The sequence below is a fragment of the Cetorhinus maximus genome, chromosome 5, assembly GCF_964194155.1.
Source record: "Cetorhinus maximus chromosome 5, sCetMax3.hap1.1, whole genome shotgun sequence".
Classification (NCBI taxonomy): domain Eukaryota; kingdom Metazoa; phylum Chordata; class Chondrichthyes; order Lamniformes; family Cetorhinidae; genus Cetorhinus; species Cetorhinus maximus.
The window spans coordinates 173,802,550-173,830,062 of NC_135883.1; the positions used below are offsets into that span (position 1 = coordinate 173,802,550).

Here is a 27,513-nt window from a genome sequence, read left to right on the forward strand (position 1 = left end):
GTTCCAAACGCTTCTACATAAATATCATTGTTGCTCATTTTCTTTATCCTTTTTGCACATTTTCCTCCTCTTTTTTTTCAAATAATATACTACCTACAACTGATTTGTTCCCAGGTCATTTCTAACTAGCCACTGAACAGGCTGGAGACTAGTGTCCTTGCTCAACATACTGAGCTGAGACCAAGGACTTAAAGTGGGTGGGCAATCATTTTTGTTGCTTTGCACATTAAGCAATGGTCAGCAACAGAATGCCAACTTTATGTATTCAATAGGTGCCAATGGATCAGGACCATTTTTGCACTGATTTCTTAAAGGATAAATCTCAGTCAAGGCTATAGAATCAGCGAAAAGAGATCAGACTGTTTTTTGCAAAGTGGTTTAAAAAAGATCAGCCAGTTCAATCCCTGCAACTGGCCTATTTATGAAGCAGTGTGTGCAAAGACCTACAACTTCAGGTATGATACCAGGTACATGAATAGAGAAAACACATCAAACAATCAAAACAAAAAAGGTGATACTCTGACATAAAGGTTAGTGGGGGGGGGGTGGTGGAGGGGGTTGGTGGAGAAAAAGAGAGAGAGAGTGAGAGTGTGAGGGGAGGATTATGAAAGGTAGAGAACTTGCTTGGGAGCATCAATAACCCAAGGTACAACAGTAACTCGTAAATTAAATTGCTATTCAATATATTATTCACTCGCTACTTGTGGCTAATTGGGAAGCCAGTAGTGGTTAAATGCTTTTCTGATTAGCAAAAAATTAGTGATAGACACAGTCTTTGGAGTTTTGAGCTCAATATTCAAATGCAAGTGTCCTTCAACATATTTGTGCAATTTTTCAAAAATGATAGGATGAATGCATACCAGTATTTAGATCGTTATGTGATATGTTTCCTTGGTTTCAACTTATTGGTTAAAGTGGTGCGCGTAACAGATGAAAACGCTGGCCTTTAGCACCGCAGGAACCCGGGTCACACTGAATGGAAAGAGTTGCTGAATTCTGGTCAACTCGACTAATCTTAATGACCAATCCAAGCAGAAGAAAACAAGGTCAGCCAATAGGCTGCTCAAATTGAGCACACAGCATCAAACCATATTTTAGATGGAGATTAGGGACTGGTCTGACATACATATTGGGTGAGATAGCATTCTTAGCAATTCCTCTGGTGACATCAAAATGTTGCTTAAGTCCTGGTCACTAAACTGCATTAAGTTGTGCTGCACCTGATAAATTAATGCCAGAATTCCAAAATTTGGAGGAAGAGAAAGACTACAGAGTTTCACACCGAATGATAGATGCTTGTTAAGTAAATATACATACAAATGAAGTATGCTTGCTTATTGCATGGAAGGTGTTTTTCACCAACATTAGTGGATGTGGCTAAAGCAGTGTACCATAGGCACTCAGACTATTTAACACTGAGTTAAACAATATACTTACCAGTCCTTACTGGTACTTATGAGGTGATCATCAACATCAATAATTTTTGATGTGTTAGAAGCAAATTTAAACTTAAAAAACTAAATTTGAAGGTCACCTGTTGTTTGAGTGCCACCACTAGAGGCTGAATGCTCCATACTTGCATTCAAGTTAAACAAGAGTTTCAGAGCAGCAGTGTTAGCTCCATATGCAGTTCCATACAGAAACATAGAAAATAGGAACAGGAGTAAGTCATTTGGCCCTTAGAGGCTGCTCTGCCATTTAATATGAACATGGCTGATCCTATATCTCTACGCCATACTCCTGCGCTCTCCCCATTCCCCTTGACGCCTTTAGAGTCTAGAAATCTATTTTCTCCTCAAATATATTCAGTGAATTGGCCTCCACAGCCTTCTGTGGTAGAGAATTCCACAGGCTCACCACCCTTTGAGTGAACAAGTTTCTCCTTATCTCAGTCCTAAATGGTCTACTCCATATCCTGAGACTGTGACCCCTTGCTCTAGACCCCTCAGCCAGAGGAAATATCATCCTTGCATCCAGTCTGTCCATCCCTGTCAGAATTTTATATGTTTCAATGAGATCTCCTCTGATTCTTCTAAACTCCAGTGAATACAGGCCTAGTCAGCCCAGTCTCTCCTCATGTGAATCCTGCCATCCCAGGAATCAGTCTGGTGAGCCTTCACTGAATTCTCTCTATGGCAAGTTTATCCTCTTATTTTTTATTTATTTTCATTTTTATTCATTGTTTTATCCACAACCCTTTATCCTATTTTTGATCTTTTTTCCCACCACTGTCCCCTCCTCATCCCCACAAGAGCCATCTGTCACCTGTTCATGTTGTTCTTCCAGAGTGCTTTCCCTTGTCCTATTATCACATTCTGTTTTCTTAGCTTATGCCACCATCAGCACCTCCTTTAGCCAGTTTCACTACCATTAACACCCCTTTGTCCTTTTGTTCATGACATCTTTGTCAATCTCTCCTTTGCCCCCACCTATTGCTGGCCTTCTATCCAGCTTCACCCGCTCCACCCCCCTTAACAGTATATCATATTTTTAATCCTCTAGCTCTGAAGAGTCATATGGACTCAAAACGTTAATTGTTTTCTCACCACAGGTGCTGTTAGACCTGCTGAGCTTTTCCAGCATTTTCTGTTTTTGTTTCAGATTGCCAGCATCCGCAGTATTTTGCTTTATCCTTTATTTATCCTTTCTTAGGTAAGGAGACTGAAACTGCACACAATACTCCAGGTGTGGTCTCACCAAGGCCCTGTACAGCTGCAGTAAAACTTTTTTTTTATTCATTCATGGAATGTGGGCTTCGCTGGCTGGGTCAGCATTTATTGCCCATCCCTAGTTGCTCACGAGGTGGTGGTGGACTGCCTTCTTGAACTGCTGCAGTCCATGTGGAGTAGATACACCCACAGCCCTGTTAAGAAGGGAGTTCCAGGATTTTGATCTAGAGACAGTGAAGGAACAGTGATATACTTCCAAATCAGGATGGTGAGTGACTTGTAGGGGAGTTTCCAAGTTGGCGGTATTGCCATTTATCTGCTGCCCTTGTCCTTCTAGATGGTAGTGGTCATGGGTTTGGAAGGTGCTGTCAAAGGAGCCTTGGTAAATTCCTGCAGTGCATCTTGAAGATGGCACACACTGCTGCGAATGTGCATTGGTGGTGGAGGGAGTGAATGTTTGTGGGTGTGATACCAATCAAGCAGGCTGCTTTGTCCTGTATGGCGTCAACCTTCTTGAGTGTTGTGGGAGCTGCACTGATCCATGCAAGTGGGGAGTATTTCATCACACTCCTGACTTGTAGATGGACAGGCTTTGGGGAGTCAGGGGGTGAGCTACTTGTCGCAGGATTCCTAGCCTCTGACCTGCTCTTGTAGCCACAGTATTTACATGGCTAGTCCTTGCTCAAGTTGTCTTGCAATGAAGGCCAACATACCATTTGCCTTAACTGTTTGCTGCACCTGCATGCTTGCTTTCAGTGATTGGGTGTACAAAGACACCCTTTGTACATCAACATTTCCCAATCTATTGTAATACTCTGCCATTGTTCTCCCTCTCAAAGTGGAGAACTTCACACTTATCCATGTTATACTGCATCTGCCATGTAGTTGCCCACTCACTCAACCTTTCAAAATTGCCTTGGAGCCTCTTAACACCCTGCTCATTGCTCGCATTCCCACCAAGTTTCATGTCGTCAGCAAACTTGGAAATATTACATTTGGCTCTTATCCGAATCGATATATATTATGAATAACAGAGGCCCTACCACTGATCCCTGCAGTATCCCACTAGTCACCACATGCCACTCCGAAAAAGACCCATTTATTCCTACTGTTTTCTGTCTGCTAACCAATCCTCAATTCATGCCAATATATTACCCCCAATCCCATGTGCTTTCATTTTACACAGTAACCTCTTATGTGGGACTTGATCAAAAGCTTGCTGAAAATCCAAATACACCACATCTACTGGATCTCCATTATCTATTCTGCTAGTTACGTCCTCAAAGAACTCCAGTAGGTTTGTCAAACATGATTACCCTTTCATAAATCCACATTGACTTTGTCTAATCCCATCAATATTTTCTAAGTGACTTGTTATCACATCCTTCATAGTAGACTCTGGCATTTTCCCACTACTGAGGTTAGGCTAACCAGTCTGTAATTTGCTGTCCCCACCGCCGCCGCCGCCCCCCCCACCCCACCACTGCTTATTTAAATAGTGGGATTACATTTGACACCCTCCAATCTGCTGGGGCTGTTCCAGAAACTACAGAATTTTGGGAGATGACAATCAACACATCAACTATTTCCACAGCCACCTCCTTTAGTACCCTGGGATGTAGATTATGGGGCCAAGGGGATTTATCAGCTTTCAGCCCATTAATTTCTCCAGCACTTTTTTTTTTAGTAATACTAATTTCCTTCAATTCCTCATTCACACTAAACCCTAGATTACCTAGTATTCCTGGGAAGTTATTTGTGTTTTCCTCTGTGAAGACAGAACTAAAGTAGTTGTTTAATTGCTCTGCCATTTCCTTGTTTTCTATTATAAATTATCCTGTTGGACTGTAAGAGACCTACATTTATCTTCACTAATCTTTTTCTTTTCACATACTTACAGTTTACAGTCAGCTTTTATGATCCTTGCAAGTTTACCCTCTGATATTCTTTTTCCCCTCTTAATCAATCTCTTGGTCCTCCTCTGAATTCTAAACTGCTCCCAAACCTCAAGCTTGCTACTTTTTCTAGCAACTTTATATGACTCCTCTTTGGATCTAATATTATCCTTAATTTCTTTTGTGAACCATGGTTGGGTCACTTTTCCTGTTGTTTTTGTGCCAGAAAGCAATGTATAACTGTTGCAAAGCTTACATTTGATCCTTAAATATCAGCCATTGCCTATCCTCCATCATTCCTTTTAATGAAGTTGTCCAATCTATCTTAGCCAACTTGTGCTCCATACCGTTGTAGTTTCCTTTATTAAGATTTAGGGCCCGAGACTTTCCATCCTAATGAAGAATTCTTTCATGTTCTGGTCACTGTTCCCTAAAAAACCCCGCACAAGATTAATTAAAAGCAAAACACTGCAGATGCTGGAAATCTGAAACAAAAGCAAAAGAAAACTAGAAAAACTCGGGTCTGACAGCATCTGTGGAGAGTCAGACAGTTAACATTGAGTCCATATGATTCTTCAGAGCGAAAGAGAAATAAAAATGTTGAAATATATACTGTTTAAGGGGGATGGAACAGGTGAAGCTGGATAGAAGGCCAGTGATAGGTGGAGACAAAGGAGAAATTGCAAAAGATGTCATAAACAAAAGGTCAAAAAGGTGTTAATGGTGGCGGTACTGGCTAAAGGAGGTGCTAATGGTGACATTAAGAGTAGGAAGCAAAATGAGCAAGTGACAGATGGCTCTAGTGGGGGTGGGGTGGGGGAGGGGACGGTGTGGGAAAAAAGATCGAAATAGGCTAAAAGCTGGGGATAAAGCAATGAATAAAAATGGAAATAAATTTTGAAAATAATAATAATAAAAATAAGTGGGAAAAAAAATATATATAATAAAAATTTTAAAATAAATATTTGAAAAAAGGGGATCAAAAAGCGGTGAGGATGGAGGGGAAGGTTCATGGTCTGAAGTTGTTAAACTCAATGTTAAGTCCGGAAGGCTGTAAAGTGCCTAATTGGAAGATGAGGTGCTGTTCCTCCAGTTAGCGTTGAGCTGGAACATTGCAGCAGGCCAAAGACGGACACGTGGGCATGACAGCAGGATAGTGTGTTGAAATGGCAAGCGACATGCTTGTGGACAGACCGAAGGTATTCCGCAAAGCAGTCACCCAGTCTGCATTTGGCCTCTCCAATGTAGAGACGACCACATTGGGAGCAGCTAATGCAGTAGGCCAAATTGAGGGAACTGCAAGTGAAGCGCTGCTTCACTTGAAAGGAGTGTTTGGGCCTTTGGGGTGCGGGAGGGGTGAAGTAAAGGGGCAGGTGTTGCACCTTCTGCGATTGCATGGGAAAGTGCCGTGGGAGGGGGCTGAGGTGTTGGGGGTGGAGGAGGAGTGGACCAGGGTGTCCCAGAGGAAGAGAGGAGGAGGATGTGTTTGGTGGTGGCATCATGCTGGAGTTGGTAGAAATGGCGGAGGATGATCCTTTGAATGCAGAGGCTGGTGGGGTGAAAAGTGAGGACAAGGGGGACCCCATCATGGTTCTGGAGGAGAGGGAGGCGTGAGGGCAGAGGGGCAGGAGATGGGTCGGACACGGTTGAGGGCCCTGTCAACCACCGTGGGTGGGAAACCTCAGTTAAGGAAGGAGGAAGACATGTCAGAAGCACTGTTGAGGGAAGTGGCATCATTAGAACAGATACGAAGGAGACAAAGGAACTGAGAGAATGGGATGGAGTCCTTACAGGAAGCATGGCGTGAGGAGCTGTAGTCGAGGTAGCTGTGGGAGTCGGTGAGCTCATAATGAATACTGGTGAACAGTCTATCAAGGGAGGGAAGGGAAGTGTCGGAGATGGACCATGTGAAAGTGTTGGAGGGGTGGAAATTGGAAGCAAAATTGATACATGATTCCAGGTCCAGCCAAGTGCAAGAAGCAGCACCGAAACAATCATCGATGTACTGAAAAAAGATTTGTGGGAGGGAGCCCGAGTAGGACTGGAACAAGGAATGTTCCACATACCCCATAAAGAGGCAGGCATAACTGGGGCCCATGTGGGTACCCATAGCCACATCTTTCATTTGGAGGGAGCGAGACAAGTTTAAGGAGAAATTGTTCAGTGAGAGAACAAGTTCAGCCAGATGGAGGAGAGTGGTGGTGAATGGAGGATTGCTCGGGCCTCTGTGCAAGGAAGAAACAGAGAGCCCTTAGACCATGCACAATACCAGGTCTAGGATAGCAGGACAAAGCAGACCACTTGATTGGCACAACACTCACAAAATTTATTCCCTCCACCACCGATGCACAGTAGCAGCAGTGCGTACCATCTACAAGGTGCACTGCAGGAATTCACCAAGCTCCTTCCAAACCCACAACCACTACCATCTAGAAGGACAAGGGCAACAGATAGATGGGAACCCCCCCACCTTGAAATTTCCCTCCAAGTCACTCACCCTCCTGACTTGGAAATATATCGCCGTTCCTGCACTGTCGCTGAGTCAAAATCCTGGAACTCTTCCTAACAGCACGGTGGGTGTACCTACACCATATGGAATGCAGCGGTTCAGAGCAGCTCATCACCACCTTCTCAAGGGCAATTAGGGGTGGGCAATAAATGGTGGCCCAGCCAGCAAAGCTCACATCCCGTGAATGAATAAAAAAATATAGCCTGTTCTCTGGTCGGTTCCTCGACATCCTAGTTTAAGAAACCACCTTGCACGCACTCCAAGAATTCATTCACCACAGTATTATTGTTAATTTGGTTTGCCCAGTCTATATGTAGATTAAAGTTACCCATGATTACTGTAGCACCCTTGTTACATGCATCTCTAATTTCCTGTTTAATGATGTCCCCTATTGTATGTTTGGCGGCCTAGAGACAACTCCCACTAATGTTTTCCACCCTTTGTTGCTTCTTAGCTCCGCCCAGACTGATTCTACATCTAGATTTTGAGCCAATATCCTTTCTCACTATCGCACTAATTTCATACTTGACTAAATGCCATGCCACTTCCATTTCCTTTTTGCCTGTCCGTTCTAAATATTGAGTATCCTTGGATATTCAGTTCCCAACCTTGATCACCCTGCTGCCATGTCTCCGTAATCATAATCATATCATCTATTTGCGCTGTTAATTCGTCTACCTTATTGCAGCAAATGCTCCGTGCATTCAGATACACTACCTATAGGCTTGTCTTTTTGTCAGTAAGTTTCAAGGTACTGGTGGATAAGGATAACAGGAGTCCTTGGGTTAAGGTGCTTAATTGGGGGAAGGCTAATTATAACAATATTAGGCAGGAACTGAAGAATCTCGACTGGAGGCGGGTGTTTGAGGGCAAATCAACAACTGACATGTGGGGGGCTTTCAAACGTCAGTTGATAAGAATTCAGGACCGGCATGTTCCTGCTAGGATGAAGGATAAGCATGGCAAGTTTCAGGAGCCTTGGATAACAGAGGATATTGTGAGATTAGTCAAAAAGAAAAGGGAAGCATTCGTAAGGGCTAGAAGGCTGGGAACAGATGAAGCCCGTGGAGAATATAAAGAAAGTAGGAAGAAACTTAAGCAAGGAGTCAGGAGGGCTAAAAGGGGTCATGAAAAGTCATTGGCAACTAGGATTAAGGAAAATCCCAAGGCCTTTTATATATATGTAAAAAGCAAGAGGGTAGCCAGGGAAAGGGTAGGCCCACTCAGGGACAGAGGTGGGAATCTGTGTGTGGAGCCAGAAGAAATGGGAGAGATACTAAATGAATACTTCTCATCAGTATTCACCAAAGAGAAGGACTTAGCAGTCGATTTGTCTAGGGAAGAGTGTGTAGATAGCCTGGATCATGTTGAGATCAAAAAAAAGGTGTTAGGCGTCTTGAAGAATATTAAGGTGGATAAGTCCCCAGGGCCAGATGGGATCTACCCCAGAGTACTGGCGGAGGCAAGGGAGGAGATTGCTGGGGCCTTGACAGAAATCTTTGTATCTTCACTGGCTACGGGCGAGGTCCCAGAGGACTGGAGAATGGCCAATGTTGTTCCATTGTTTAAGAAGGGTAGCAGGGATAATCCAGGAAATTACAGGTTGGTGAGCCTTACGTCAGTGGTAGGGAAATTATTGGAGAAGATTCTTCATGACAGGATTTACTACCATTTGGAAGCAAATAGGTGTATTAATGAGAGATTTTGTGAAGAGGTGGTCGTGTCTCACTAACTTGATCGAGTTTTTCGAGGAAGTGACAAAGATGATCGACGATGGAAGGGCAGTAGATGTTATATACATGGATTTCTGTAAGGCCTTTGATAAGGTCCCTGATGGCAGACTGGTACAGAAGGTAAAGTTGCATGGGATCAGAGGTGAGCTGGCAAGATGGATACAGAATTGGCTTGGTCATAGAAGACAGAGGGTAGCAGTGGAAAGGTGCTTTTCTGAATGGAGAGCTGTGACTAGTGGAGTTCCGCAGGGATCAGTGCTGGGACCTTTGCTGTTTGTAGTATACGTAAATGATTTGGAGGAAAATATAACTGGGCTAATTAGTAAGTTTGCAGACGACACTAAGGTTGGAGGAGTTGCAGATAGTGAAGAGGATTGCCAAAGGATACAACGGGATATAGATCGGTTGGAGACTTGGGCGGCGAAATGGCAGATGGAGTTTAATCCGGACAAATGCGAGGTAATGCTTTTTGGAAGGTCTAATACAGGCAGGAATTATACAGTAAATGACAGAACCCTTAAGTGCATTGACGGGCAGAGGGATCTGGGTGTACAGGTCCACAGGTCACTGAAAGTGGCAATGCAGGTGGATAAGGTAGTCAGGAAGGCATATGGCATGCTTGCCTTCATTGGCAAGGGTATTGAATATAAAAGCTGGGATGTCATGCTGCAGCTGTATAGAACCTTGGTTAGGCCACACTTGGAATATTGCGTGCAATTCTGGTCACCACGTTACCAGAAGGATATGGAGGCATTGGAGAGGGTGCAGAGGTGGTTTACCAGGATGCTGCCTGGTCTGGAGGTTATTAGCTATGAGGAGAGGTTGGAGAAACTCGGATTGTTCTCACTAGAGCGACGGAGATTGAGGGGCGACTTGATAGAAGTTTATAAAATTATGAGTGGCATGGACAGAGTAGATAGTCAGAAGCTTTTTCCCAGGGTGGAAGAGACAATTACTAGGGCACATAGATTTAAGGTGAGAGGAGAAAACTATAGAGGAGATGTGCGGGGCAAGTTTTTTACGCCGAGGGTAGTGAGTGTCTGGAATTCGCTGCCAGAGGAGGTGGTAGAAGCAGGTACGATAGTGGTGTTTAAGAGGCAGCTTGACAAGTACATGAATAGGATGGGAATAGAGGGATACGGACCCCGGAACTGCAAAATGTTTTAGTTGACGGGCAATATGATCGGCGCAGGCTTGGAGGGCCGAAGGGCCTGTTCCTTTGCTGTACTTTTCTTTGTTCTTTTTAACATTTTTACACATTTTTTTTGTACTATGACCCTATTTGTTGCTAGCCCTCATTTCTTCTGACTTCCACTTTTGCTTTCTACTTTTCTTTCATTCCTATCTTTGTTTCCCTCTCTTATGTATCCCCACTCAGGTTCCCAGCCGCTTGCCAATCTAGTTTAAACCCTCCCCCACAGTACTAGCGAATACACCTGCGAGGATATTGGTCCTGGTCTGACTGGGGTGCAACCCGTCCAGCTTGTACAAGTCCCATCTTCCCCAGAATTCCACAGGGATTGGTGTTGGGTCCCTTGCTGTTTGTGGTATATATAAATGATTTAGATTTGAATGTAGGAGGGTTGATCAGTAAGTTCACAGATGACACAGAAATTGGTGGGGTGGTAAATAGTGAGGAGGATAGCCTTAGATTACAGGAGGGTATAGACGGGCTGGTCAGATGGGCTGATCAGTGGCAAATGGAATTTAATACAGATGAGTGTGAGGTGATGCACTTGGGCAGGACAAACAAGGCACGGGAATACACGATGAATGGTAGGACCCTGGGAAGTACCAAGGATCAGAGGGACCTTGGTGTGCATGTCCACCGGTGCACTAAATAAAGAGCGAAAACTTGGGAGATTTAGCAGACTTATTAGTCCTTCTGATTCCTGATCATTCATTTTGTAACTGTTTCAGAACTGTAGCCTGACATTAGTAAGAAAACTGCCAGATGGCATATTATGTAGAAAAATGTGAAGTTATCCACTCTGGTAAGAAAAACAGAAATAAAGTATTTCTTGAATGGGGACAGATTGGGATGCGTTGATGGCCAAAGGGACCTGGGTGTTCTTGTTCATAAGTCACTGAAAGCTAACATGCAGCTGCAACAAACAATTAGGAAAGCATATAGTGTATTAGCCTTTATTACAAGGCAATTCAAGTACAGGATAAGGAAGTCTTGCTGCAGTTGCATAGAGCCTTTGTGAGACCACACACCTGGAGTCGTGTGTGCAATTTTGGTCTCCTTAGCTAAAGGAGGATATACTGGCAGGGAGTGCAACAAACGTTCACCACGCCATTCCCTGGGATGGCGTGATTGTCCTATGAGGAGAGATTGAAGAGACTGGGTCTGTATCCTCTAGAATTTATAAGAATAAGAGGTGACCTCATTGAAGTGTACAAAATTCTTACAGGACTCAACAAGGTCGATGCAGGATGTTTCCCCTAGTTGGGGGTTCTAGAAATAGGGGGCTCAGTCTCAGAAGAGAAAGATCTTTTAGGACCAAGATGAGGAGAATTTTTTCACTAAACGGGTGGTGAATCTTGGGAATTCTCTACCCGAGAGGACTGTGGAGGCTCAGTCATTGAGTATGCTCAAAGCAGAGGTCGACAGATTTATATATACCACTGTCATCAAGGATATGGGGAAAATGTGGGAAGATGGCATTGAGACAGATGATCAGCCATAATCTAGTTGAATGCTTGAGCATGCTCGAGGGGCCGAATGTACTCCTGCTCCCATGCTCCTTCCTACGTTCCTATTTTAAAAGGTTGCACCCAGTGCAGTCAGTTAGGAATACTATCTGTACCAATAATATTCATGTCCTTGACATTCTCATTAGTGTTGCTTACCTGCACATTCCAAAGCCATAATTCAGAGCAGTCATCGGGGCCACAGGCTAGAAGGTAATTATCATCTGGACTCCATGCTAGGTATGAAACTCCATAAGCATGACCCTCTAAAGTTTTAAGCAACCTAAGTTGATGAGTGTCCTAACAGAAAAAAAAACAGGAAATCAACAAAGTCCCATTAGTAAAGGACGCCCACGTTATTAGTACATTTGGGGGAGGTGATGGGCTAATGATATTGTTGCTGGACTAATAATCCAGAGACCCAAGGTAATGCTCTGGGGACCTGGTTTGAATCCCACCACGGCAGATGAAAAAAAATCTGGAATTAAAAGTCTAATGATGACCATGAAACCATTGTCGATAGTTCACTAATAGCCTTTAGGGAAGGAAATCTGTCGTCTGGCCTACATGTGACTCTAGACCCACAGCAATGTGGTTGGCTCTGAAATGGCCAAGCAAGCCACTCAGTTGTATCAAACCACTGCAAATTCACTACAAAGGAATGAAACCGGACGGACCACCCGGCATCAACCTCGGCACCAGAAACAACAATGGCAATCACAGCCTAGTTGACTCTGGAAAGTCTTCCTTACTTAACTCTGGGGGCTAGTGCCAAAACTGGGAGATATATGTCTCACAGACTAGTCAAGCAACAGCCTGACAGTCATCCTACAGAATCATATCTTACAGATAATGTCCCAGGCACCACCATCAGCAACCCAGACCCAGCAGAGGGGCAGCACAGTGGTATACCGTCAGGAGGGAGTTGCCCTGGGAATCCTCAACATCGACTCCGTAGCCCATGAAGTCTCATGGCACCAGGTCAAGCATGGGCAAGGAAACTTCCAGCTGATTGCCACGTACCACCCTCCCTCAGCTTATGAATCAGTGCTCCTCCATGTTGTACACCACTTGGAGGAAGCACTGAGGGTGGCAAGGGCGCAGAATGTACTTTGGGTGGGGAACTTCAATGTCCATCACCAAGAGTGGCTAGGTAGCACCACTACTGACCGAGCTGGCAGAGTCCTAAAGGACATAGCTGCTAGACTGGGTCTGCGGCAGGTGGTGAGGGCACCAAGAGGGAAAAACATACTTGACCTCATCCTCACCCAACCTGCCTGCCGCAGATGCAACTGTCCATGACAGTATCGGTAGGAGTGACCACCGCACAGTCATTGTGGAGACGAAGTACTGCCTTCACACTGATGATATTCTCCATCGTGTTGTGTGGCGCTACCACTGTGCTAATGGGATAGATTTCGAACAGACCTAGCAATTCAAGACTGGGCAGCCACGAGCACAGTGGACCATCAGCAGTAGCATTGTACTCGAACACGATCTGTAATCTCATGGCCCGGCATATCCCCCCACTCTACCATTACCATCAAACCAGGGGATCAACCCTGGTTCAAGGAAAGAGTGGAAAGCATGCCAGGAGCAGCACCAGGCATACCTAAAAATGAGGTGTCAACCCGGTGAAGCTATAACACAGGACTACTTGTGTGCCAAACAGCATAAGCAGCAAGTGATAGACATGGCTAAGTGATCCCACAACTAACGGATCAGATCTAAGCTCTGCAGTCCTGCCACATCCATTTGTGAATGGTGGTGGACAATTAAACAATTCACTGGAGCAGGGGGCTCCACAAATATCCCCATCCTCCATGATGGACGAGCCCAGCACATCAGTGCAAACGATAAGACTGAAGCATTTGCTACAATCTTCAGCCATAAGTGCTGATGGATAATCCATCTCTGCCTCCTCCGAAGGTCCCCAGCATCACAGGTGCCAGTCTTCAGCCAATTCCATTCACTCCCTATGATATCAAGAAATGGCTGAAGGCACTGGATGCTGCAAAAGCTATGGGACCTGACAACATTCTGGCAAGTATTGAAGACTTGTGCTCCAGAACTTGCCACACCCCAAGCCAAGCTATCCTAGTACAGCAACAACACTGGCTATGTGGAAAATTGCCCAATTTTGTCCTGCACATAAAAAGCAGGAAAAATCCAACCCAGCCAATTACCGCCCCATCAGTCTACTCTCGATCATCAGTAAAGTAATGGAAAGGGACATTAGCAGTGCAATCAATCAGCACTTGCTTAGCAATAACCTGCTCACTGACACCCAGTTTGGGTTCTGCCAGGGCCACTCAGTTCCTGACCTCATTACAGCCTTGGTTCAAACATGGATGGCTGCACCGAGGGTGGAGGAGCTGCTGGTTCCTCCTCCCCTGCGGTGCCTCATGGTGACCCACGGCCGCCCGCAGTAGCGGAAGCAGCAGCAGCGGGGGGCAGGGGTGGGTTGCGGCGGCGGTAAGAAGAAGCGGAGGAAAAAGAGGAAGCGGCCTCAGTTGCTGCCGTCCCTGCCACTGCCGGAGTCGGGCGCGCCTCACCAGCGGCGCCATAACATGCCGGGCATCAACAAGCTGATGCTGCAGGCGCTGTTGGCCCGCAAGCAGCGGGGTGGAGTGTCGCTCACCTTCCTGCGGGAGGCGCTGCTCTCCAGCGGCTATGACGTGGAGGAGAACAAGAGCCAGCTCCGCATTGCCGTCAGCGGCTTGGTCCGCAGCAGCTGCCTGGTCCGGACCCGGGGAGCGGGCGGCCGAGGCCGCGGCTGCCTGAGGCTCAGCCGGAGGCAGAAGCAGCAGCAGCAGCGGGATAAGCGGCCGCCCCAGCGGGCGGGGCCTGGGGCAGAGCTCGGGGGCCCGGCCTCGGGGCCAAGAAGAAGAGGAAGAAATCGCCGCCCCTGGCTCCCCGTCGTCGTCGTCCTCCTGCCTCCGCTGCCCCGGCCAAGCGGAAAGGCCGGGAGCGAGCAGCTGCCGGCAGCAAGAAGAGGAAGGGGGGCCCCGGGGGGAAGGGAGTGGCTGCCGCCCCGGCCCGAAAAACCCCTAAAACCCGGCGGAAAAAGTGCCGCAAATAAATAACATATTAAAAAAAATCGTTAGACCCGAAGGAGAACCCGTCTCCCCCTCAAAAAAAACACAAACGAGCTGAACTCCCGAGGTCAAGGGCAGTCCTTGACATCAAGGGCGCATTTGACCAAGTGTGGCATCAAGGAGTCAATGGGAATCGGGGGAAACTCTCCACTAGTTGGATTCATGCCTAGCACAAAGGAAGGTGGTTGTGGTTGTTGGAGGTCAGTCACCTCAGCTCCAGGACATCACTGCAGGAGTTCCGCAGGGTACTGTCCTCAGCCCAACCATATTCAGCTGCTTCATCAATGACCTTCCCTCCATCATAAGGTCAGAAATGGGGATGTCCGCTGATGATTGTACAATGTTCAGCACCATTCGCAACTCCTCAGATACTGAAACAGTCCATGTCCAAATGCAGCAAGACCTGGACAATATCCAGGCTTGGGCTGACAAGTGGCAAGTGATATTCATGCCTCAAGTGTCAGGAAATGACCATCTACAGCAACAGAGAATCCAACCATCACCCCTTGATGTTCAATGGCATTATCATCACTGAATCCCTCTGGTGGTTAGCATTGACCAGAAACTGGGCAGGTCAGAGGCTAGGAATCCTGCGATGAGTAACTCACCTCCTGACTCCCCAAAGCCTGTCTACCATCTACAAGGCACAAGTAGGGAGTGTGATGGTATATTCCCCAACTTGCCTGGATGAGTGCAGCTCCAACAACACTCAAGAAGCTTGATACCATCCAGGACAAAGCAGCCCGCTTGATTGGCACCACATTCACAAACATTCACTCTGTCCACCACCAATGCATAGTAGCTTCTTTTTTTTTTTTTACACACCAGTATCAATCTTATACTTAAGCTATTTTTTGTAAAAAGAGAATAATAAGACTAGAGGCCTAAACACAAAGACCTTACTTTTACTTTAAAGGCTAGAAATTCTCACCAATCCTACTCACCAATCAGATGCTCTCCCTCGCGTGTCTCTCTCCACGCTCTTCAATGAACTCTCGTCTCTTTCTCCGCACTCTTTAAAGGTCCCTCGCCTCTCTCTCTGCACCAGGACATCACTGCAGCAGTTCATCAGGATAGTGTCCACAGCCCAACCATCTTCAGGTGCTTCATCAATGACCTTCCTTCCATCATAAGGTCAGAAGTGGGGATGTTCGCTGATGATTGCACAATGTTCAGCACCATTCGTGACTCCTCAGATACTGAAGCAGTCCATGCCCAAATGCAGCAAGGCCTGGACAATATCCAGGCTTGGGGCTGACAAGTGGCAAGTAACATTCACACCACACAAGTGCCAAGCAATGACCATCGCCCCATGACATTCAATGGCATTCCCATTCCCATCACTGAATCCCCCACTAACAACATCCTGGGGGCGGTTAGCATTGACCAGAAACTGAATTGCACTAGCCACATAAATACTGTGGCTACAAGAGCAGGTCAGAGGCTAGGAATCCTGTGATGGGTAACTCACCTTCTGACTCCCCAAAGCCTGTCCACGATCTACAAGGAATAAGTGCGATGGAATACTCCCCACTTGCCTGGATGACTGCAGCTCCCACAACACTCAAGCAGCCCACTTGATTGGCACCACATGCACAAACATTCACTCCCTCCGCCACTGATGCAGTGTAGCAGCAGTGTGTACCATCTACAGAATGCACTGCAGAAATTCACCAAGGCTCCTGTGACAGCACCTTCCAAACCCACAACCACTACCATCTAGAAGGACAAGGGCAGCAGGTAGGTAGGAACACCACCAACTGGAAGTTTCCTTCCAAGTCACTCACCATCCTGACTTGGAAACATATCACTGTTCCTTCACTGTCGCTGGGTGAAAATCCTGGAACTCTGTCCCTAATAGCACTGTGGTGTACCTACACCACACCGGCAGCAGCAGTTCAAGAAGCCAGCTCACCACCACCTTCTGAAGGGCAACTAGGGATGATCAATAAATGCTGGCCCAGCCAGCAAAGCCCACATCCCATGAATGAATAAAAAAAAAAGAAAAATTAGGATAATGCTGCACAACAGACAGTCGTGGACCTTGGATACCGTTGCTTCCATGTTTTCAACTCAACTTCCAATTTCTCCTCCATAAAACAGCCCCATTGCCCAGCCTGTGTAAAGGTATGGCTCAGTTGACAACGTTCTCTTCTCCAAGATAAAGATCTAAAGATCGTGGGTTAAGTTCCCCCCTCCAGAGACTCTAGCACAAACATCTAGGCTGAGAATCTGAGGGAGTCTGGCAGTGATGGGTGTGCCATCTATCAGACGAGACGTCAAACTGAGGTGCAGGATGCACACTCAGGTGAACGTAAAAAATCCCATATCACTGTTCAAAGAAGAGCAGGGGAGTTAGCCCCATTGTTGTGGTTAATATTCATTCCTCAAGCGATATCTCTAAGAAACACAAGCTTATCGAGTCATTACCATATTGCTGTTATGCGAGCTTGCTGTGGGCAGATTGGCTGCTGCTTTTCTTACATTACAACAGTGACTGTACTTTTTAAAAAGTACTTCATTGGCTGTAAAGTGCTGAGATGTCCTGAGGTCATTTTGACAGAGAAATACGTGCCGAATGCTGCATCACAGTTCAACACTGGAGATTCTCTACGTTCTAATCCGATTGTATCTTTATTATTTTTTATGCTATCCTGATGAGGTCTATTAATGCTGGGAAATTGGAACACCTTCCGTTTTGAGTATCTAGCAATTGCATATAAACTGACGTGGGAGAATTCAATGCTCAGTAAAAGTTACCCTTTGCATTTTCCCAAAATGGGCCTCACCACCAACCTCAGAAAAGCTCCCATTACTTTCAGTATATTACTTTCCCAACTTCCTCCTCCAGCTGTCCTGTTTTCCCAGAAAAAAAATTTAGCTTCAACTTCTTCTGAATATTCCTCATGGAATTCAGGCAAGAACAAAACTGGCAACTCCTCTCTATGGATAAAGCATAGACTCAGACACAATGAATGACTGCTGCTGCTTGGACGAGCTACGACAGTGCTACCAGCATTAATGAGGAAAAGGTTGAGGGGAAAAAACTATTTGTGGAAATGCTGCACTTCAGACAACATGTAGGAGTACAGTTCATTAATGATTTGATATAATTTAATGACAGGTTTTAAGCACTGTGGTTGAAACAATGCAATTGCTTGGAAAAAAGTGTATGCTGAGTTTATGAAAGCAATTTATCACAAAGTGAAAGCATGGTGATCCAAATAAAGGCTAAGAAAAGCCCAAGTTTCCCATAAACATGGTACTTACTGAATCAACCTGCCATATAATAACTGTGGTATCCTTGGACCCTGTTGCTAATTTAGTGCCATCATTGGAGAACTTGCAGAACCACACCTCATTGCAGTGTTCTGTGAGGATCTGCTGTGTGTAGCAAGGGAACTGCTTCCTTTAGAAAAGAAAATTAAAAATTAAAATGTTTGCCTTTTTCTGGACTAATTTTTAAAGAGCTATACAGTCTACCATTATTATAACATTGGCATATACAGCACCGCTTGAGAAACAAAATAATGCTGTTAATACTCAGCATGAAAGGTCATCAACCTGAAACATTACCTCTGTTTCGCTCCACATGCTGCCTGTCCTAGATTTCCAGCATCTCCAGTATTTTACTTTTGTGCTACTTGAGAAACATTAGACTGCCCACATTTGGTACAGTCTATGATTCTTTGACCTCCACCTGCAAGGAGAAAAACCTAATTCGCAGGAACTTAAAGAGGTTGCTTCCATATTGGACTGGATATTTTCCTTAGCTGTACAAATGCTTAATTCTGAATCACTTTTCAGATTATTACTAGAGGAAGCAAAATGAAAATAGAAATACAATGAAATTCTCCAAAGCATCAAGAGAAGCAAAACAGTGTGCAGAAAGCAAGCTATGTATGCAGTGTTAAAACTACACTAAGATTGAGGAAAAACCATGTTTTAGCTTCACCTGCTTAGCCTTCATATGACGGTCACAAAGTAACATAAAAAAAGTTCCTTTCAGGTTTTGAAGCTATCCAGAAGCATAACAGCAAGAGAATGCTAATAAGCTTGAGATGGCAGGTTAGGCTACATTGCCCAATAATACTAGATTGGCTGGCTGGTTCTACTCAAACTGAATGTTAGGGTCTTTTTAAAAATGAAACACTATTTTACACAGAAGGGGTGTGCTAGTGTGGATGAGAAACATTTCTAGAACATTAATTCCAGAAATAAATGAAATTCAGGTCAACTTCAGAATAAAATGCCCTACCGACAGTTCAGGGGTTTTGATTTTTCCAGGCATTGGGGGACTGGGATTGCCTTGGGTCAATGTCTGAGTACACTGGGTGCAGCAAATATCAGGGAATTGTGTGGGTCAGAGTATAAGTATATAAAGGAACCCACACAATTCTCTTTGGTAGCTGTACTGGAAACAAAATGAGACAGTAATGCTGTCACAAATAACAAGATTCACCTCAAGTGTTTTTGTTTCCCCAGAAACAACAGCACTAGAGCAGCCATATAAATTGCTGACATGACTCTTCATTGCTCGGTCCAGTCATAGAGACCAACAATACAGTTTTCTGTTTGCTTGCCTGTTATGGACTTCTCTCAATCAGGAAGGTTCTGCAGCCAAAAAAGAAAGTCACGAATCAGGACTTTCAACTATTCCAACAAGTATGAATGCAGCTTTTTGCTGGTGTGGTTGAATTCACCCCTCAATATGTGCACCAATATATTATAGAACCTATTTTACTTAAAGTAACTCTATGATATAAATATAACATAAGTAAGCCAATCTGGCTGGAACAAAGGTGGTGAAGTGGTATTGTCACTGGACTGATAATCCAGAGACCCAGGGTAATGCTCTGGGGACACAGGTTCGAATCTCACCACAGCAGATGCTGGAATTTGAAATCAATAAAAATCTGGAATTAAAAGTCTAATGATGACCATGAAACCATTGCCGATTGTCAGGAAAACCCATCTGGTTCACTAATGTCCTTTAGGGAAGGAAACCTGCTGCCCTTATCTTGTCTGGCCTACATGTGACTCCAGACCTACTGTAATGTGGTTGTCTCTTAGATGCCCTCAAAAATGGCCTAGCAAGCCAGTCAGTCGTACTAAACCGCTAAAAAGTCTAAGGAATGAAACCGGACGGGCCACCAGGAAACAATAACAGCAAACTGAGCCCTGTTGACCCTGCAAAGTCCTCCTTACTAGCTTCTGGGGGCTAGTTCCAAAATTGGAAGAGCTATCCCACAGGCTAGTCAAGCAACAGCCTAGGACGTAGTCATATTCACAGAATCATACCTTACAGATAATGTCCCGAAGACCACCATCATTGGGTATGTCCTGTCCCACCTGCAGTACAGTGGTATACAGTCAGGAAGGAGGTTGCCCTGGGGGTCCTCAACATCGACTCCGGATCACAAAGTCTCTCAGCATCAGGTCAAACATGGTAATCAGCAGGTTTCCTTCGTCGTGTACCATCCCCCCCTCAACTGATGAATCAGTGCTGCTCCATGTTGAACACCACTTGAAGTCCCCCGCCCAAGGTACAGTCTGCAACAATCTTAGCTTGAAGTGCAAAGTGGATGATCCATTTTGGCCTTCTCAGGAGGCCAAATTCCAGAATTCAGCCAATTCGATTCACTCTATGTGATATCAAGAAATAGATGAAGGCACTGGATACAACAAAGGCTACGGGCCCAGACAATATCCCTCAATAGCACTGAAGACATGCTCCGGAACTTGCTACACCCCTACCCAAGCTGCTCCAGTGCAGTTACAACACTGGTATCTACCCGGCAATGTGAAAAATTCCCCAAGTAAGCCCTGTACACAAAAAACAGAACAAATCCAATTTGGCCAATTACTGCCCCAACAGTCCACCGTGAGTCATCAGTGAAGTGACAGAGGGTGTCATCAACAGTGCTATCAAGTGGCACTTGCTTAGCAATAACCCTCTCACTGGCACTCAGTTTGGGTCCCACCAAGGTTACTCAGCTCCTGACCTCATTACAGTCTTGGTTCAAACGTGGACAAAAAGAGCTGAACTCTAGAGGTGAGGTGAGAGTGTCTGCCCTTGACATCAAGGCCGCATTTGATCGAGTGTGGCATCAAGGAGCCCTAGCAAAACTGGAGTCACTGGGAATCTGGAAAACTCTCCACTGGTTGGATTCATACCTAGCACAAAGGAACATGGTTGTGGAGGTCAATCAATTCAGTTCCAGGGCATCACTGCAGGAGCTCTAATCAGTTTCCTAGGCCCAACCATCTTCAGCTGCTTCATCAATGACTCTCCTTCCATCACAAAGTCAGAAGTGGGGGGGATGTTCGCTGATGACTGTACAATGCTCAGCACCATTTGCGACTCCTCAGATACTGGAGCAGTCCACGTCCAAATGCAGCAAGACCTGGACAATATCCAGGCTTGGGCTGTCAAGTGGCAAGTAACATTCGCGCCTCAAGTGCCAGGGAATGACCATCTCCAAGATAGAATCTAACCACCGTCCCTTGACTTTCAATGGCATCCCCATCACTAAATCTCCCAATTGCAACATCCTGGGTGTTGCCACTGACTGGAAACTAAACTGGGCTAGCCATATAAGTACTGTGGCTACAAGAGCAGGTCAGAGGCTTGGAATCCTGTGACGAGTAACTCACCTCCTGACTCCCCAAAGCCAGTCCACAATCTACAAGGCACAAGATTGAATACTCCCCACTTGCCTGGATGAGTGCAGCTCCCACAACACAAGAAGGTTGACACCACCCAGGACAAAGCAACCTGCTTGACTGGCACCCCATCCACAAACAATCACTCCCTTCACCACCGCACACAGGAACTGACCAATGCTCCTTAGACAGCACCTTCTAAACCCACAACCACTACTATCTAGGACAAGGGCAGCAGACACATGGGAACACCACCACCTCGAAGTTCCCTCCAAGTCTCTCACCATCCTGAAATATATTGCTGTTCCTTCACTCTTACTAGTCAAAATGCTGGAACTCCCTCTCTAACAGCACTGTGGGTGTACCTACACCACATGGACTGCAGCGGTTCAAGGCGGCAGCTCACCACCACCTTCTCAAGGGCAACTAGGGATGGGCAATAAATCCTGGCCAAGCCGGTGAAGCTCACGTCCCGTGAATGAATTTTAAAAAATCATACCTACTGGTTTGCATTCATGTTCCTTCACCAGTCGACAACTTGCATTCATGTAGCATCTTTAATTTAGTAAAATATCCCAAGGTGCTTCACAGGAACACCATCAAGCAAAGACTGACCGAGTCACGCAAGAGGATAGGATAAGTGATCCACAGCTTGTTCAGAGGTATGTTTAAAGGCATCTTAAAGGAGGAAAGAGATGGGTTTAGGGAGGAAATTCCAGAGCCTTGGGATGAAAACACAACCACAAATGGTTGAGTCCCTAAAATCAGGGCCAGAATTGAAGGCTTATGGAGATCTAAAAGGGTTACCGAGCTGGAGGAGAAATAGGGTGGGGGTGAGGCCACGGAGAGATTTGTAAAACTAGGTTGAAAATTTTTAAAATCACGGCATTGCCAGGCCAGGAGCCAAAGTAATTCATCAAGCACAAGGGTGATAGGTAAACAGGACTTGGTCTAGACAAGCTATTTCCATGCATTATAGACCATTCACTTTAAGAGAATTTTACAGAAAGAAATTAATTTATGAAAGAAACTTGTTTGATCAGGTTGGTCTATTCAAGAATAACACAATTCACTAGAAGCTCTGAGAAATGCTGTATCAAATTTTGCCCTCCAAACAACAGAGCTTTTTTCCAGCAAGTATGGAGTATTGTTACTGCATTGTGTTTGAATGTGGTGAACAATCTGCACAGTTTCACCATTAAATCTATTTCTGGGTAATCTCATATGCTTAAGGTACACTGCATTCTGCATTCCTAGGAGGTATTTAGCAAAGTCAGCCGTGGCTCAGTGGTGGCACTCACCCGAAGGTTGTAGTTTAGAGTCTCATCACAGAGACTTGAGCAGAGAATTTAGGGCTTCTATTTCAGTAATGTGATGCAGAGGGGTGTCGTATTTTTGGATGAGATTTTAAATCGAGGCCCTGAACTGCCCCATCAGGTAGATGTAAAAGAATACATGGCGCTATTCGAAGCGCAGTTGGGGAGTTCGCCCAATACTTATTCCTCAGCCAATATCAATAATATAACTTTCTGGTCACCGTCTCATTGTTTGCAGGAACTGGTTGCCAGATTTCCTTACATTTCAGAAGTACTTTTATTGGCTGTAAAACACTTTCGGGCAACTTGAAGTTGGGAAAGGGGCTACATAGAATCATGTAGCATACGAGGCCTTTTGGCCCATTGTGCCTGTGCGTGTTCTTTGAATGAGCTATCCAACTAACCCTACTCCCCTGCTCTTTCCTACTAACCCTGTAAATTGTTTCCCTTGAAATGATTATACAATACCCTTTTGAAAGTTGCAACTGAATCTGTTTTCACCAGCCTTTCAGACAGCGAGTACATTGCAGATAACTCACTGCTTAGTTTTTTTCCTCATGTTGTCCTAGTTCTTTTGTCCATCACAACTTCAGATTACTGACCTTTATTTAATCTATCAAAACTGTTCATGATTTTCTATCAGATCTCCCCTTAGCCATCAGGCTGGTATCATTCAAGTAAATCTCTTCTGCATCCTCTAATACTGTCACACCCTTCCGAAAGTGTGTTTTTTTTTATTCGTTCATTGGATGTGGGCATCACTGGCAGGGCCAGCTTATCCTAGTTGCCCTTGTTCAGAGGGCATTTAAGAGTCAAACACATTGCTGTGGGTCTGGAGTCACATGTAGGCTAGGCCAGGCCAGGTAAGGACAGCAGGTTTCCTTCCCTGAAGGGCATTTGTGAACCAGATGGGTTTTTACGACAATCAGCAATGGTTTCATGGTCATCATCAGCCTTTTAGTGCCAGGTTTTTATTGAATTCAAAAGTCCACCATCTGCCATGGTGGGATTCAAATCCAGGTCCCCAGAGCATTACCCTGGGTCTCTGGGTTACCAGTCCAGTGACAATACCACTATGCCACCGCCTCCCCAAGCATGTGCAGAACTTCATCTGAGGTCAACCCAGTGTTTTATAACAGGTCACCATAGCTTCCTTGCTTTTTTAACCTATAGTCTCTATTAATAAAGCCCAGGACCCCATCAGCTTTTAAACAGCCATCTCAACTTGTATTGTCATCTGCGAATATATACATACATCCTTAGGTCTCTGTTCCTGTAGCATCCCCTGCCTTTAAAATTATACCATTTAGTTTATATAAATTCAAATTTGTATAAAACTGACTTGTCGTTTCCAAGACATTTTAATTCAGGGTAGGCTTTGCCTAGATAACTATCCCCTCCAGTTGACAGTCTAGCAGTTCCTCCTCACACTAAAATTTACATCATTGAAGATAATAGAAACATAAAAACTAGGAGCAGGAGTAGGCCATTTGGTCCTTCATGCCTGCTCAGCAATTCATTATGATCATGGCTGATCATCCAACTCAATAGCCTGCTCCCGCTTTCTCCCCATACCCTTTGATCCCTTTCGCCCCAAGAGCTATATCTAACTCTTTCTTGAAAGCATACAATGTTTTGGCCTCAACCACTTTTTGTGGTAACGAATTCCACAGGCTCACCACTTTCTGGGTGAAGAAATTTCTCCTCATCTCAGTCCTAAATGGTTGACCCCATATCCTCAGTCTGTGACCCCTGATTCTGGACTCCCCCACCATTGGGAACATCCTTCCTGCATCTACCCTGTCTAGTCCTGCTAGAATTTTACAGGTTTCTTTGAGATCCCCCCTCATTCTTCTGAACTCCAGCGAATATAATCCTAATCAACTCAATCTCTCCTCATATGTCAGTCCCGCCATCCCAGGAACCTGTCTGGTAAACCTTCGCTGCACTCCCTCTATAGCAAGTACATCCTTCCTCAGATAAGGAGACCAAAAATATCTTTTGGTGATACATTGGTATGATACTGTACTGATTATGGTCCTAGTTTAGTAAGCCAGAGGTTGCATTCAAAACTTATAGCAGCAACTTATCAAATTAATTCAATAAATCTGGTAAACAGCCAGACTGTTATATTAACTGTTTTACTAATGTTTAAGGTGGGGACACTGCAAACCATACCCTGATCTGGCCTACAAAGAACTCAGTGCGACTGACTCTTAATGCCCTAAAAAACATTGCTACGAAGTTTGGGAAATAAAAAATTGCATTTCAGATGACCCTGCAAAGTCCTCCTTACTTACATACTTACTTACTTACTGGGAGAGTTGTAGAACGGGTTACTCAAACAGTAGCCTGACAGTCATCCTCACAGAATCATATCTATTACATGACACACAAAAATTCAACTGCAGCTTTTCCTCATTTGTTCTTGGGATGTGCATTTGTCACCCAACCATAATTGCTCTTAAGATGGTGGTGGTGGTGAACCACCTTGAACCGCTGTAGCCCACATGATGTAAATACACCCACAATACTGTTAGGGAGGGAGTTCCAGCATTTTGACACAGTGTCAGTGAAAGAACAGCAATATAATTCCAAGTCAGGATGGTGATGACTTGGAGGAGAACTTGCAGATGATATTCCTGTGTGCCTGCTGCCCAGTCCTTCTAGGAGATATCGGTCCCAGGTTTGGAAAGCACTGCTGAAGGAGCCTTAGTGAATTGCTGCACTGCAACTTTTATATGCTACATAGTGCTGCCACTAATGGTTTAAGGTGATAGGTGGGATTCTTTATCTTGGATGGTGTCAAGCTTCCATCACACCCCTGACTTGAACATTGTAGATGGTAGACAGGCTTTGGGAAGTCAGGTGGTGAGTTACTCACCCCAAAATTTGCAGCTTCTGACCTGCTCTTTGTAGCCACAGTATATATATGGGCTCATCCAGTTCAGTTTTGCATCATGACGTTGAACGTCACTAGATTCTCTCTTGTTGGAGATAGTAATTGACTAGCACCACGAATACTTACTTGTCATTTATAAGCCCAAGCCTGAACATTGTCCAGGTCTTGCTGCATGCAGGCACACGCACTGTTCAATTAACTGCATACTGAGCAATATGTAATCAGCGAACATCCCCAGTTCTGACCTTATGATGGAGAGAAGGTCATTGATGAATCAGCTGAAAATGCCTGGGCCAAGGACACTACCCTGAGGAACTCTTGCAGCAATGTTTTGAGGCCGAGATGATTGGCCTCCAACAACCACAACCATCTTCCTTTGTGCTCGGTATGACTCCAACCATTGGAGAGATTTACCCCATTTATTTCAATTTTTCTAGGATTCCTTGTTACCACACCAATCAAATGCTGCCTTGATAATCACTCTTGAAGCACAAAATGTTCCAAGGTGTGAGAGCATTCCCAACAAAAATCTGCCATTGACCCACACAAGGCACTATTCAGATAAGTAACCAAAAACATGATCAAAAAGTTATGTTTTAAGAAGCATCTTGAAGGAAGAGAGGGGCGCCTGGGGCAGCTGGTGAGGGAACCAATGAGGGTGAAAATCCTACTAGAGTTTTCCTCACCAATCTACTAGTCACAGATGCATCTCTCCACAACAGTATTGATTGGAGTGACCACTCCACAGTTCTTGTGAAACTGAGCTCATGTCACCACACTGAGGATACTGTTGTGTGGCACTACCACCATGCTAAATGGGAGAGATTCATGACAGATCTAGCAACTATAGATCTAACAATTTGGCATCCTTGAGGCGGTGGGGCAGAGGCAGCAGAATTATATTCAACCTCAAGCTCAAGGCTGGCAAATCCCTCACTCTACCATTAAGAACCAACCTCAAGAAGCTTGACACCATTCAGGGCAAAGCAGTCCTCTTGATTGGCACCACATTCACAAACATTCATTCCCTCCACCGACGCACAATGGCAGCAGTGTGTACCATCTACAAGATGCACCGTAGGAACTCACCAATGCTTCTTAGGCAGCACCTTCCAAACTCTCAACCACTACCATCTAGAAGGACAAGTTCCAACAAATACATGGGGACACCACCACTGGAATGGAAGCTCCTCTCCAAGCCACTCAACATCCTGACTTGGAAATATATTGCCGTTCCTTCGCTGTTGCTGGGTTACAATTCTGGAACAGCACTGTGGGTGTACCTATACACATGGACTGCAGCGGTTCAAAACAACAGCTTATCACCACCTTCTCAAGGGCAATTACGGATGGGCAATAAATGCTGGCCTAGCCGACGCCCACAACCCATGAATGAATAATTTAAAAAATTAAGCCAACTGATCAACAAATGGTTTAATGAAGAGTGGAGAGCATGCCAGGAGCAACACCAGGTGTACCTAAAAATGTCAAGTTAGTGAAGCTGCACCACAGGACTAATTGCACGCCAAACAGTGGAAGCAGCATTCAATAGTCAGAGCTATGCGATCCCACAACTAACTGATCAAATCTAAGCTTTGGCTCCCGAAACATCCATTCGTAAATGGTGGTGGACAATTAAACAACAGGTGGTGGTGGTTCCAAAAATATCCCTATCCACAACAATGGGGGAGCTTAGCACATCAGTGCAAAGGACACGGCTATAGCATTTGCGATCATCTTCAGTCAGAAATGTCAAGTGGATGATCCATCTCGGTCTCCTCCAAAGGTTCCCAGTATCACAAATGCCAGTCTTCAGGCAATTCAATTCACTCTACATGATATAAGGAAATAGCTGAAGTCGCTGGATACTGCAAAGATTATATACAGCTGTAGTACTGGAGGCCTGTGCTCCAGAAATACTCAGGTCCCTAGCCAAGCTATTCCAGTGCAGCTGGTACCTACCTGACAACATGGAAAATTGCCCTGGTATGTCCTAGCCACAAAAAGCAGGACAAATCTAACCCAGCC

The 27,513-nt window shown here is 45.1% G+C and overlaps 1 protein-coding gene across 9 annotated transcripts in view; it reads right to left on the bottom strand.

The window, feature by feature from the left end:
• LOC144681094 (WD repeat-containing protein 26) overlaps positions 1 to 27,513 on the bottom strand; it is a 126,275-nt gene that overhangs the window by 45,098 nt on the left and 53,664 nt on the right. For all 9 annotated transcript variants that reach the window (XR_013576690.1, XR_013576689.1, XM_078542825.1 and 6 more), the window contains exons 7-8: positions 17,872 to 18,010; positions 11,663 to 11,803 (exon numbers count right to left, since the gene is read on the bottom strand). Coding sequence is in view for 7 of the 9 variants with exons in the window: in XM_078542825.1 (XP_078398951.1) it covers positions 11,663 to 11,803; positions 17,872 to 18,010 (280 nt within the window). In the remaining 2 variants the exon portion in view is untranslated. The remainder of the gene's footprint in view (positions 1 to 11,662; positions 11,804 to 17,871; positions 18,011 to 27,513) is intronic.